This window comes from Anabrus simplex, chromosome 6, assembly GCF_040414725.1.
Source record: "Anabrus simplex isolate iqAnaSimp1 chromosome 6, ASM4041472v1, whole genome shotgun sequence".
NCBI classification, from domain to species: domain Eukaryota; kingdom Metazoa; phylum Arthropoda; class Insecta; order Orthoptera; family Tettigoniidae; genus Anabrus; species Anabrus simplex.
Genome location: NC_090270.1, coordinates 224,399,371 through 224,414,833, shown reverse-complemented (window position 1 = coordinate 224,414,833; position 15,463 = coordinate 224,399,371). Strand labels below are relative to the sequence as shown.

Sequence of the window (15,463 nt, the reverse complement as noted above, 5' to 3'; positions counted from 1 at the left end):
GTGAAGTGAGTTAATTTATTTATGTCAGGGTTACTGTTGATTCGCGCGTGCGTCCCATATTATCAGCATTTATATGAGTGGAGGATGTTATTGAGAAAGAATAAGTCAGATAATTTCGGACTTAAATAATAATAGGAATTATTTTATATAAAATTTTGAGATAAATAATTTAATGATTTATCAAAAATTGGGTTAAATTATCAGATCTTACAAATGTAATTGGATAATTTAATGATCTTAGAGGTAACGATTATAATGACATGATAACCCCGAATTTAGTGAATTATAATAAATTTAATGAATTTAATTAATCGAAATGATGAGTTCATGAATTACACGGCGGATGTTGGGTTTAATAAATTCATACAGCTTCATAAATTTTAGAATGGAGGGTGTAATAAAGTAAATAATTTGATAATTAATAATTGTAATTACAAGGTTTATAACATAGTGGTGGAGTAATTTGAAAGTATGGAGAGTAAATGCGGATTTATTTATTCAAAGAATAAATAGAAGAAGTTTTGGTTGTATATTAATGTTTCAAAGGTCATTCCGACGAGTTAATGAAGGTTATGATGGTAAATTATAATAATATTTTTTTGTTATTAATAAATTTGAAATATGGTGGTAACCAAAAATGATTGGAATTGAATTGAATTAAAATTGGAGGTATTGGAGTAGAGTTGGTAAATAAAATGAGATGTAATAGTAATAAAATTAAATAATGTGTTTGGAAGAAGATCTGAATTTTATGAGTCATGTTGTTGATACTTCATAGTCGGAGTTGACAAAGGTTACAAACATTATTTTGGTAATTTACATTGTCGAAATTCGTAACAAATGATGGCGTGAGGAGTGCCTCATAATAAATGGTAATGAAATTTAAACATAATTTAGATGAATCGAGTGATGTAAAGTATGATGTACAAATATTTGGTCCGAAGATTTTGTTGATTTGTATAGGGGTATTTGCTTTGCCAAAGTTTATTCTTTCAATAAATTTGTATTCGTAAAGGTTCTCATTCAGATTTTTTTTGACTTAATTATTTTCTTCTCTTTTATCCTTCCTGCATAATAATTTTAAGGTTAGTTTATAATATCCGAAGATGTCTCTGTGGGTAGTACCCAGTCAGCGACCCTGTGATGTCTCAAGCCGGTGCCACATTTCAAAGGCTGGAAGGGTAAAGGGTTGAATATATAGACTGAATTAGCTTGGTACTCCCAAAAATGTGGCACAGCGTTCTCTGTTAACTTTCACCTGTTACGAACCAAGTCCACTTTTTTCCATCTATATTGAAAATATCCACTTTCATCAGGATGTCGTCACTAAAATGTATGTCACACACACAATCGTTCAAAGTTAACAGTCTATTACTCCTTGGATTTTTCCTGTTCCATTCACTCAAACAGTTTTGCTTAGGTCTAAACCAGTGCCTACCAACCCCTTTAATGTACCTAGATTTACAACCTGGCATATTCACGATTATTACATTTAATAACACCACTCAATTCACACAAACAATATTTCACCCTCTAATACACTGCGTCGCACCTACACAACAGTGCGCTCAACCGCTACTCGTTCAGGCTAAACAATGCGTGCGGCGTGTGGCGCTCAAAAATGGAACTAGATTCTCTGGACAACGGAGCCTTATGGAAGTTCCAACACTTGATCATTTACTCGCCCTGGTGTAACTTTCAATGATGAAATGTTATTAGATGAAGGATGACAAATAAATTAAATTCCAATATAAATAAGCTCATTAACTCATCACTCTTGAAACCTGATCAAAAAATGAAAATATTAAACCAATATATTTGGCCTAGTTTGATATATCCCTTACAGTGCATCCCCTTAACAAAAATCTGATGTGGCTTTCTGGAGGACACTGATAAATTAGTTAAAAGTACTGTGAAAGAAATAACTGGAATACCAGATGACAGCCCAAATTCTATGCTGTATTCATCTAGAACTGCCCTTGGTTAGGGTGTTATGAAGGCTTCATGGGAAGAATTTCTTCAACACATTAATATATGCAACTGCCTCAAGTCCAGTCCAATATCCTCCTCCTACAGCTAAGTAAACACTAGAAAATATAGCTTCTGAACAACCACTTATCAGGGAAGAGACACTCCAATCTACAGTTAAATTACTGCCGACGCCACTTCACCACTACTATATGAGACAACAGGCAGGCAGGACTGACCATCCTATTAGTTTACACTTCAACCAGATAGATTGGCATATGACATTGCTGAGAAGTAGTGATGATGACGCTTGTTGTTTAAAGGGACCTAACATCTAGGTCATCGGCCCTGAGGTAGTAATAAAGCTAGCTAATTCAGAATTCCACTAAGCTCTTTACCTTGAAAACCTGTAGGTATCTCAGGTTTCAAATTTTTATGAAAAATAGAATACCTGAGAATATTTGGGTAACCTAACAGTATGCAGAAAATAAACTTTAAAACACTCTGAATATAAATGTTTTATGCAACTAGTAACTTATGTACCCCCAAGACATCATATAACTTGACTTTTACTCTTCAAATTCTCAATACACTTATGGTCACAAACCAAAGGGAAAGATGATGATGATTGTTGCTTAAAGGGGCCAAACAGCTAGGTCAATGGCCCCTTCACAAAGGGAAAGAAGACTACATGGAAATCAAGATACAAGTGCAAATACTGTGTACTATTCCTTGCTTCAGTGCACATCATATGGCAACAAACATTTGAAAGTAATTTATGTAGAATTAGATCAGAAACTATGACTTTCCCGCACTGAAATTATTTTCATTAAAAACATCTCATTTTTTATTGCATTTATTTTCAATGTAATGTGTCTTGTCTTTAATTGCATTTTTAACTGTAAAATGTCCTCCTTCCTTGTAATTTTTTATCACAGTCACAGAAAATCAATGGTAACTGTTCACAAAATATTCACAGCTCGAAACATTTCAGAAAATTTACATTTATTTTTAACAGCAACAAATTTGGTCTTTTGAAAAGTGTCCACCATTTTTTGAATAATTTTGAAAATTATGATTCTCCACAACCCATGTTTATAATGTATATTAAATTTCAGCAACAGAAATTGGAAATTTTTTGGCCAACATTTATACTTTTAAAATGAGAAGTTAAGGGGTAAATGAAAGAACTTTTAGATTAACTCAGTCCAATATTACAAAGTTTCACACAGTACATTAGACTGTCATCCATTCAAAATTTGCAATGCGTTGCAAGAACTGTATTTTGTTACAGTAGTGTGTTATATAGTGGTCACAATGATACTTGTGATATAATGATTGACATAACAAAAAATCTTTAGAAGAAGAAACTCTAGAAATTAACTTCAATAAGGTAACCAAAGCTACTAAAATGACTACTCACCGTAAACTTCTTGTTGCATTCCCAAGTTTCTGTATTCTCTACGCACACAGTTGGCTGGGGACTGGTCCCACCACCAGCAGCCCGTCCCAGCATTGCATCGCACATCACTGCGAGGGCAGAACACCAATGTTTCAAATCTGGACAACACATTATGGCTCACACACCATATAGTTATCATCATAAAACACTTTCCCCACTCAAAAAAAGTGAGGCTTCCTCACAATGCACAATCCACAAACTCCTTCCACTTTCACTCATTTTCTCTCAAACTCAGAACACTACCAATCACTATTTTCTCACTACTCATCAAATAACATTACAAGCACTGTAGTCCCTGAGAATCAAGGAACTGAACTTGATCACATTCAAACCTTCCTTGTTGCCAAATAGCAACAAGCTATAAATAAGCACCATAAACTGAAATAAACAAGGTATCTCCTCCTCCTCCATATGACATGGACACCAAATTTAACAGCATGTTTTCCCTGTCAGCAAGTCTCATCTTATATAAGAAGTTGCTTGGCTCAGCTGTACACCAATTAACACTTCTGAAAGTCCACTAAAGGGCACTGAATGCTACTGAATGAACATATTAGACACTGGATGTTAAGTGCTTCTCAGTTCTGCTTGCTTTGTGTTCAGCATCCAATAAAAAGTGATTGACTTATCACACACATCAAGATGTCAAGCAAGAGATAAAAATAAGGCACTGATAACATATCTTTCCACTTTCACAGGAAACATGAACAGAGCTCAAAGGACTGACTCACTAACAAAAATTATGGAATGTTAACACTTTGGTAAGGAATATGAACACACTTCAGAGCCAACACCACAAAAGTTAACAGAATGAGAGTCATTTATCACCACTACTGATAACAGCTAAGCTATTACTCCCACCACTTAAAACAAACATTTTTTCAACAGCATGTCTAATTCTTACTGTCACCCATTTCTGATAATCTAGAGTCAAGATGTTACTACTTATAAAATATCCTTTCTAGGTTCTCAAAATATTCCTGTCTGGTACACTTTACAGACATTTAAGTTGCAGCAGGGGAAGTTAAAGAAGGATAGAGATAGAGAAGCCAGTCTTGAACTAGTCATGCATGTCCTTATGTCAGGTAAAGATAAGGGCACCTCCAATAGAATGCTTGCTAGTCAACTAGGTGGAATAAAAAAATAGATAAGCAAGTCAGTTCACCTTGAATATCGTGTCACTAGGAACATCCTGTCTGCACAGACAACTCTTAACAGAAGCTAGTATTTCTGTCATTAAAATTGAAGAATTGTTCAAGCATTATCATTTACCATGACAAGGATTTAACAATTTGGAAAATAACAATGAGGTAGGTCTTGTAAAGTATCAATACCTAGCAGAGGTGGCTAAGTGGACTGAATATGCAGCTCTGAAGTTGTGATTTTCATACTTTCTTCTGGCAAGGGTATTGACACCTTGCTGATGTGTATATTGTAAATTATTCTACTTTTTAGTTCTGTAGCCATATGCTAAATTAATTCATTAAATAAATACCTAGCAAATTTTATCCAAATAAATCTTATGAAGTGTGAAATAAAACAAACATTCTCATGAAATTTCGAAGACAATCAAAATCTTCACTAAACCGGTTTTATCTAGAACTTTAACTTTATGACTAAATCCAGAAGATTATCAAATGACCTGTTCTTCATAAACTTATTTTACTTGCCCTGTCCTAAACATACTTTAATATTTAAAACATTATAACTGACAATATAGGCTAGTGCACTACAGAGCTAATTGAGATCCACAACAGTACTTAATGATTTTGGAAATACAGTGTCGCACACAAATCCAGCATATATCAGATGAAGGAAACACAGAATTAACCCAATAATGCCAAAGTTACTTTTTCCTTTCCTTTCTCTTTAAAGAGATCTTTGTTCAAAAAATATTTAACATTTTGAATCCTATGGATGTAAATATACATTGATTCCAGTTTGTTTAAGTGCCAAATGATGTATATTTACATCACTCACTCTAGAATTCTGAAAAACATTTCATGTTGCCAATATCTTTGTTTTATGACTTTAACAAACTATTTTCAACCACCCTCTACCTTTTGGATAAATAACATTGCAAACAAACAAACATCTAGCTCAAATTATCTTTTTGAAATATTTGTGTATAGATGACTATTGCAAAATAAAATGACATTGCGTATTTTGCATTATGGAAAAAACTGTTCCAGTGAAAGTTTGTTTTATATGTACTTCATATTTTGTAAAATATTTTCACATATGCCTATGTTTGTTTTTCTTCTTTCTTGTAATTTTATGTTCTAATGTGTGTTAAAACATTATTCATTTTTATTCATATAATTTCAGATTTAGGAATCTGTTCATCCTACTACATAAAATAATGATTATGATGATTTTTCAGGGGGGGAAAAACTACACAATTGTGAATTCAAAACTAAAAAATTAAATGGAGTGTCAGTAAAGACAACATTACTATTGCTTTCAGTTTGTACATAGGTTAATCCCTATACAGGGAGGTCGGAAACAACGTGAACCGGGTATATGACTGCTAGAGAGTTGGTCAATAATTCAATATCTTGTGCCATTGTCATTTCATCAGCCACTGAAGTTAGCAAATCAGATCGCTTTGCAGGCAAAATAAAATGGGATTTGCAAGGCAGTGTTGCTAAATCTACACGTAGCCTAAAACTGGCACCAATCAAAGAAAAAACTTTGCCATGGGAAGGATTTGAAAACTGACCTCCGAAGTGACAGGACCGTGTCTTAGCAAGTACGCTACGGTGACACCAGCTGGAACCCACAGTGTGTGTGTGCTTGGTGCAGATTTCTCGGCATGTTACAGTGATCTTAAACAAAGTACAAATGTTGAAATTGCAGAAAGTAATGAAAATTAACAAAGTGCTGAAAGTGAGTCACAAAGTGAAAATGAGGATGGTTTTTGACACACGGAACAGCTGAGAATAATATCTGTGTAAATAATAACTGGGAACCTTGCACTGGCACTCAGCGTGACATTCTTTTTTCAAGGGGCAGACTCACTCACCACAGGGTTGGCTAATGATTCCAAAGTCTCACCTTATGACATTTATTGTTTATTGGTTATGGATGAAGTAATAAATTTAATGGTAGAGAAAATGAACTATAATACTCAGCAAGTTTTAATGACTAAGCATTTCAGTAGATCAAGCTGCGTTAACAAATGGGTGGACACAACACTGGACGAAATGAGGAAATTCCTCTGTTTATGCTTGTGGATGGGTCTTGTCCAACAGCCATCCTTTGCATGTTACTGGAGTGATAAGACTATTTTCTATACAAAAGTTGCTCATAGTGTTATGAGTAGAAATAGGTTTTGAGATTCTGACATTTTGTCAACAATGAGCAACAGGTAGGCAAACTGCACAAAATGCAGCCCCTTGTGAACATGATAGAAAACTGATTTCAGAAAGTGAAGACACCAGGCAGTAATATAGTCATAGATGAAGCTATGATTCCTTTGTGAGGGAGATTATTGTTCAAGCACAAAATACGGCATTAAATGAATAAAATTTGAGATCCCGTGTGTCATTTACCTGAAATTTGCTTCCTCGTCCATCCTACGAATCTGAATAACAATTCAGTTGTGGCAAGCAACCCGTCCCTTCAAAAGAAAAGGGAAGTATGGCCGCGCATCGGGACATTACTGTTTTGACATTGGGTGTTGTGAATAACAATGAGCATGCACTCATTACTCGCGAATTTAGAGCAGGCACTCGCAATGAGGTGAATAAAAACTGCCTGTCGGAAGCAGTCACTCACAGCAGCCCTGTGACTTTGAGCACACACTCCAGTCGCTCAAGTAGCAGAGTGGGCGGTGCAGATTTCTGGTGAATAATGATAAAGCAGGCACTCTTTCCGGTAAGCGTCTGCTCACGTTTCCTTGAGCTAATATATAAGTAATAATAATAACAATACGGACCAAAAACATGAAATTCATAACCATCAATCCTTGAGCTAACTCAGTAGGTGACTCCAAATTATAGTGTCAAAGTTCAATAGCATGGCAGAGGTAATGCTGGTGGTTAATCGGAAAAGAAAATTATATAAACCTCGCAGAGAATCATCTCAACTTGATTACAGAGTGTTATAAAGGTCCAGTAAGCAGCATGCTGAAGAGCCTCCGTGGCTCAGACGGCAGAGCGCCGGCGTCTCACCTTTGGGTTCCGTGGTTCAAATCTCGGCTACTCCATGTGGGATTTGTGCTGGACAAAGCGGAGGCGAGACAGGTTTTTCTCCGGGTAGTACAGTTTTCCTGTCATATTTCATTCCAGCAGCACTCTCCAATATCATTATATTTCATTTGTCAGTCATTAATCATTGCCCCAGAGGAGTGCAATACGCTTTGGCAGCCGGCGCGATTCCTATCCTCACCGCTTCATTCATTCCATTCCTTAACCGGTCAGATGAATGGAAACAGGCTGTATATTTTCAAGAAGCATGCTGAATAGTTAGCGGAGCATGTTATGTTGGTGACCCTGGGTTTCAGAGTGGAGTTGGTGAAGACATCTTGGAGAACTGTGTCAAAACATTTTCGCAGGTTTTAACATGAACACAAATGAAAGCAGATTATTAGATAAAATTCCAACAAATGTTGCTTAGATGCAGGAAGCACGGGCTAAGTGGCAAAAACGTCTGAGCTTCGCTTATACTGTCGGAACTGTAGACTGTACTCATGTACAAATTCAGACGCTACATGTTCATGGGAATGGCATTTACAGAAAAGGCGTCCCTAGCATTAATGTACAGGCCACTTGCAATGGAAAGGAAGAATTCAATCAGTGTAGATGTATCACGACCTGACTCTATGACTCCCGAATTTGGAGAAACTCCGATGTTTGCAGAGTTATGACGCCTCTGTAGGAAGTCGAAGGGATGACAACTTCTGCAGATCTTGCAACTTGCTTAAGTCATGCCGACACAGATAGGTCTTATGGCGACGACAGGATACGAATGGCGTAAGAGTAGTAAGGAAAAGGCCATGGCCTTAAGGTACAACCCCAGCATTTGCCTAGTGTGAAAATGGGAAACCAAGCAAAACCATCTTCAAGGCTGCTGACAGTGGGGGATCGAGCCCACTATCTCCCGGATGCAAGCTCACAGCTGCGTGTCCTTGACCGCACGGCCAACTCATCCGTTCCTACAGATCTGGCTCCGTAAAAATTTCATTCAATTGTCAACATATTATTTTCAACATAATTGATGTTTGTTATTTACATTCTAGGCCTACCATTTTCCTCAATTTATTAATGTCGTAATATTCTGGCTACGATTTCCTACCTTTCAGACGGCTGCATCAGATTCATCAGCCGCTACTCCCATTATTTTAACAATATGCATTTGTTTCCTGTACGCTTTAATTCTACTTTATATTTCAGTCTTGTTTTAATGTTTTGTAATTTTTACCAACAGTTGGACGGAAAATCATCTTCTCCTTCTACCGCTTTTCCCAACTCTGCTGAGTCCTGGGTCGAATTGTGTCGCACATGTGGATTTGGCCCTGTTTTACGGCCGGGTGCTCTTCCTGACGCCAACCCTAGATGGAGGGATGTAATCACTATTGCGTGTTTCTGTGATGGTTGGTAGCGTACTGTGTTTTGCGAATATGAAGAGGAAAGTATTGGGACAAACACAAACACCCACTCTCCGGGGCAGAAGAATTACGTAGGTGGTTTGAAAAGTTCTCGAAATATACTAGAATTAAGTATCTTACCTCGGTGGAACTGCTTTTATTTTTCAAAATAGTCTCCCTGTAGACTAATGCATTTGGTCCAGTGATATTCCAGTGCCTTGATCCCTTCTCGAAAATGAGATTCCTCCAGGCCTGCAAAATACCTCTCCAATTCGGCTGTCAGTTCTTCCCCTGTAGAAAATCTCCGTCCAACGAGGAAAATTTTCAGCTTGAGGAATAGATGAAAGTCTGATGGTGCCAAATCAGGTGAATAAGGTGGATGTGGCAACAATTCGTACCCCAGTTCATGAAGTTTTGCCATGGCAATAACACTTGTGTGCGGTGGAGCGTTGTCCTGATGAAAGATGACATTTTTCCTTGCCAAACCAGGCCTTGTTTCACGTATTTTTTCCTGTAGTTGGTCTAGGAGGTTTGCATAGTATTGCCCCGTAATTGTTTGGCCAGTAGGAAGATAATCTATCAGCAGAATGCCTTTTGCATCCCAGAAAACTGAGGCCATGACCTTTCCGGCCGAACGCACTGCCTTTGCTTTCTTTGGTGGTGGTGAATCAGCATGTTTCCACTGCTTTGACTGCTGTTTTGTCTCTGGGGTATCGTAGTGGACCCAAGTTTCATCTGTAGTCACAAACCGGCGCAAAAAATCTTGTTGGTTGCACTGAAAACGGGCCAGACTTTGTTCGGACATTTCCAATCTGGTGCGTTTATTGTCCAATGTCAAGAGCCATCTTGCGGATAATTTTTTCGTACCCAATTCTTTGGTTAAAATATAATATACCCATTCAGAAGACATCCCTACAGCTTCAGCAATCTCCCGCACTTTCGGTCGACGATCCTCCATGACCATTTTATGCACTTTTGCGATAAATTCTGGGGTCGTTACACTCTTTGGCCGTCTACTACGCGGATCATCATCCAAGCTCTCCCGACCAAATTTAAACTCGCTGGTCCACTTGGCAACAGTTAAAAATGAAGGAGCAGAGTCCCCCAGTGTGTTCTGAAAGTCGGCATGAATTTCCTTTGCTTTCATACCTTTCATTACAAAGTATTTAATCACTGCTCAAATCTCAGTTTTTTTCCATTGTCACAAATCACTATGCAGGAACAACAACAAAGAGTCGTTACTACCACACACCTGCAGCTAGAGCACTGACGCGCCACATGTTCACTCACAAAGGATGTGTGATTATTGCGTGGAAACCTCGTTGCTCTAGCACTGATATCTAGCGGTGATTCCGAGAACTTTTCAAACCGTCCTCGTAATTAGAGGCGATTAAAATCCCCGACCCAGCCGGGACCCTCTGAACCAAAGGCCTCAATGCTGACCATTCAGCCAATCAGACAGTTGTTGGACAGAAATGTTTAAGTTAAATTTAGCAAGTTGTTCACACTGAACTGCATTTATTGCACTTGATTTTTTGTGCTTCTTATCCAGTATCTGTGACTCTGAAAACATACGAGTAATTGTATGTTCCTTTAAAATGGAGATAAAAGCGAACTGGAATTCCACACTGTCGTCGTCTGCCATGTTAAGCATTGAACTACCCGGAAGTTGTCGAAGTATTATCACAGTCTAAGGTGTTAACACAGTATACATGGCACGTGCACGACCTTGATCAATGACACTGAGAGGCTGCTCCAGACACTCGAGTGTACGCTGTGCTTCCGCTCTATATTTTTATTCACTGCAAATGCGGAGTGGAAGCTCATCGGCAAGGAGACACTCAGGCACTCAGCGAGCACACGCTCACTCGCTTAGACTCATTTTTATTCACACCACCCATTAACTACCCATATGGGTGCGCTTGTAGATGTAAAGTATAATTCGTAATAGCCAATACAACATTCAGGATTGTGCAATTTGACAGACTATAAAGAAGTTAACATAATATGTCATTAATATATCCTCGTTTCAGCAATCACTTGCTTGGTTAGTCTATGAACATTTTGGCCGCACAGAGTAACTTGGTGTTATTAGCTCTCGGCACCAGACAGTAATCCCAAGAATTTTGGTCTGGCACACAATGTGTTTACACTGATCAGAAGGGATAGAGGAATAAGCATGAATATAGTTTTTGGGAGTAGGAAGGATCAAAGTGTGAAGGTGGAGTTGAGTTCAGGAGGACAATTTGGGGGAAATAAACGTTTAAAGGCAGAAGAATTAGGGATATGAGTGGTTTGCCAATGGGGATGTTTGATGGATTTCCAACTTCTTTTAAATCGTTTGGGAAAATATTGGATAAGCTACTGGTAGGGACTGTCACTGGGCAACAGTCCTAAATGCAGGTCAGTGTTGACTGACTGAAGATGACCCTGGGTTCAATTCCCAGGTGGGTTGGGGATTTTTATCTTAAATGGGTAATTCCCTAGCTCAAGGTCTGCATGTTTGTGCTGTCCTAAACATCCCTGCAACTCATTTAACACACACAGCACTATCCTCAACCACAATAAAATGCAGTTTCTTAACCACGGCTGATGCTAGTCGTAGTCGTCGTTTGAAAATCAGCAATTTTCAAAAAAAAATTCCCCTGCTAATAGTACATGTCTGAACAAATAAAATCGGACTGCTGAAGGTACCCAGATCCTGATATGTAATAGGCAGAAAGTAAGAAAGATCTGTCTGAAAAAGTGAAGTTGATACAACAAGCTTATACATCGGATACCAGCTTATATCATTATATGTGCCTCTTTGTACCATTAATCATGGTGACAATAGAAAATTTTAAGTGCCTGCATTTGAAACTCAGAATTAGAAATACAAAAGTCAAAATAGGTTTCACTGTATAGCCTACTTGTAGACTCATCACAGCTATACCATGTCCCAAAATTTTCACCCTGATAAAAAATATGCTCAGCAATAGATTTTACCAAATTCATACAGAACATGCCCGTAGCAGATTCCATAAACTTAATAATGGCTTACCACAGCGATCAGTCTTGTTTCCCATTCTTTTCAACTTACTGTATATAGCCATGATCTGCCAGAAACCGTATCTTGCAAATTCATCTATGTGGACGATATCAGCCACACCATACAAAGACCAGACTTCAATAAGGCAGAAGACATTCTATCCCAACACCCTGAAGAGATGGATAATTATTTCAAAAAAAAGAGTCTGAAACCTAGTCCACTAAAGACAGAGGTAGCTATGTTCCACCTAAACAGCAGGATAGCAAACTATCAACCTACGATCAGGTTCAGAAACCACACACTACAGTGTAATAAAAAACCAAACCAAACCTCATGGCACTACAGCCATTGAAGAGCCTTGGCCTACCAAGCCTACCGTCAGATAGCTCCTCAATTCTAATCACGTAGGCTTAGTGGACCTCGAACCAGCCCTCAGGTCCAGGTAAAAATCCCTGACCTGGCCGGGAATCGAACCTGGGGCCTCTGGGTAAGAGGCAGGCATGCTACCCCTACACAACGGGGCCGGCTACTACAGTGTAATAACTCAAAATATCTGGGTGTAATTTTAAGGCAGGTTCTTAACCTATCAATGTCATCTTAAGAAGCTGGCTGCTAAGCTTAAAAGCTGAAACAACTTGCTGGGTAGACTAGCTGGTACTTCATAGGGTGCAGATGCATGTACACTATGAACAACTGTTCTAGCAATAGTATATTCACCAGCTGAATATTGATCCTCTGTATGGTACAGGTCTTATGGCAACGACAGGATAGGTAAGACCTAGGAGTGGGAAGGAAGCGGCCATGGCCTTAATTAATGTACAGCCCCAGCATTTGCCTGGTGTGAAAATAGGTAACCATGGAAAACCATCTACAGGGCTGCCGACAGTGGGGCTCGAACCCACTATCTCCCGGATGCAACCTCACAGCTGCGTGTCCCTAACTGCACGGCCAACTCGCCTGGTTGAAGAACAGTTACCTCCCAAAACATCAAGATACAGATGAAAATTCCATAACGAGACTGAAATCATGGAAACCTGCCTGGAAGATGGCAAAGGAATTAGTCAATTCACATTTTACACCTGATGAAACATGAATGGTCTCAATCACACCTCACGGCATTGTCAAAATCAGGGATCCTACTACAAAATTGGCCTGGGTTCAACCTTCCTCACTCCACCGGACCACACTTAACAGGATATGCTGCGGAGTCAGACGAAGTGCTTCTGCTCTATATCAGTGGAGCTGGAAAGACTCTCCAGCTTGTGACTGTAGTGCTGAAGTGCAAACCATCGTGCACATTCTGAAGGACTGTCCACTGCAAGTTTTCACTAGTTCCATCAAGGACGTACATCGTGTAATCCGTGAGGCACTCACTTGGTTGGAAGAGCTGGATATTCGTCAGTAAGAAACCGAAAGCCCTTTGTATTTATTTTTAAAGGTGTATATAGAGTCTATTGTATATCTATTACTTTTTTGTGTCGGGAACGTGGACATAGAGTTGACTGTCAACTGCTGTAGCATCATATGCTAAATAAATAAATTGTATACTTTTACAATACTTTATCCACTACTCTTGGATGTTTAAGTTACTAGTAAATATAACCTGTATATGATGTTGTAAAATCATCAAATCATAACTTCATGAAACTCAGAATTCAAGTGAAAGGAAAGATGTATTCTAACTTAAGCTGTAAATATATGGATAGCATATGGTAAAATCATATTTAGGAGGAGGTCTAAACCTGAATCCTCAAATATATCTGTTAGCATCAATCCTCATAAAAAAGTGTATTTATCAAAAGTGGAAAAGTAATTTCTGATCTTTCATGCTTGCATTTTATTGTGTATATATAAGAGCTATTTCCAGGTTATATTTTTTTTCTCTATTTTTTTTATAGTGCTTTTACATCGCACCGACACAGATTTCCAAGTTATAAACATGATCTTAATTGAATATTTAGTTTTCACATTCGCACTATATTTGAAATAAATTTTCAACTTGTTGGGTTGTGTTGAGTATATATAGCACATGCCGAAATGATGGTAAATGCAGTTAACAAAAATGGCCAATCGGATGCCAGTGAGAACAAACACATAATCTTCTGATCTAGGATTCAGCTCTCATTGGTGTTCAGTTGAAAGTTTATTTCAAATCTTAATTATTGAATGGGCCTTTATAATGTACTGACACATTATTTACCGACACCAAAGTTTTGAATTCACGAGAGAAAGTACCAATGATATCTCCAGATGAAACAATTTATTAAAACAAAGGAGCTCGTATCTCGTCAACAAAACCCAACAGCAACTGGTAAGACAATTAACTTGAAGTCAGTTAGCCTAGTCTCCCTGTGTAATGCAGAAATTCAATGTTGGGACAAGCCTGGGGCAAAAGAGGGACACAGTGATAATTCAATGAGAAAGCTTGTTTGACAGATACTGAGGCAATAGTGGGATAGAGTGTATTCATATTATGTGACTGATAAAAAAAAAAGAATAATTAGCCCAATATTGTGCTGTTTTTCATTAGTTAAAAAACAGGTTTCTTAACTAGTAAAATTTTTTTTATACTTAAAGCAAGAATAATCACTTTTATTTCCCACCAAAATACATAACACTTGGGATAAAAAATGACCACTGTCCATACATATTACCCAATTAAAATTTTGGCAAATTTTTTTATCAAATACTTCTGAAATAAGCAAAAACATCACTCGATACACATTATCAGTGTTAAACGCCACAGGGTACCTAATAAAATATATGTTTGGAAAAAAGAATAGGCTACTATTACAGTCTACAATATATCAAAGTAGCCTAATCCAATGACCTAGGCTCTATATTTTTTCTCCATTATATCTATGGACTCGGAAAATTTATAACGGATCCGATCCCCAATACAAACAAATTTAGGTTGTGGCAGTTTCTTTATAATATTCACATGGCTAATTAAAGTCGCATCATCTTGCCTGAATACCATATTTTGTTTGTCTACACACTTTTAGACACATCACTTCAGCATAATCATCATCAATTACATTTTGTATAACACACACATACCTGTATACACTGATTTTTGCTTCCTGGCTACTTCAAATTTCACCAAAACAAAATCTGACTGGTGTAAATCTAAAATACCTAATTTTGCACCTGATGTCTCCTTTTCACTGATTAAGTTACAGCTGTCTTCAGTATCACTTGATATTACAAACTCATCACTGCTTTTGCTGCTTTCCAATTCTTCCATGTCTTCCTCACTATCACTGCTGATTTCTTTCCTTCTCCTTAAAGTTTTAGGTTTTCATCTAGCCTTCTCTTTTCCTGGTTTAGTCAATTTCTGTTTACTACATGGTGTCTCATTTATTATGTCTAAAAATTCTTCTGTTTTAAAACTAAAGTAACCTAAAAGAAGGTC

The 15,463-nt window shown here is 37.8% G+C and overlaps 1 protein-coding gene across 2 annotated transcripts in view; it reads right to left on the bottom strand.

Annotated features, from left to right (window-relative positions):
* LOC136876354 (serine/threonine-protein kinase Sgk1) overlaps window positions 1-15,463 on the bottom strand; it is a 184,181-nt gene that overhangs the window by 154,344 nt on the left and 14,374 nt on the right. For both annotated transcript variants that reach the window (XM_067150230.2, XM_068228388.1), the window contains exon 2: window positions 3,392-3,498. In XM_067150230.2, the coding sequence (XP_067006331.2) occupies window positions 3,392-3,496 (105 nt within the window). In that variant the 5' untranslated portion in view covers window positions 3,497-3,498. The remainder of the gene's footprint in view (window positions 1-3,391; window positions 3,499-15,463) is intronic.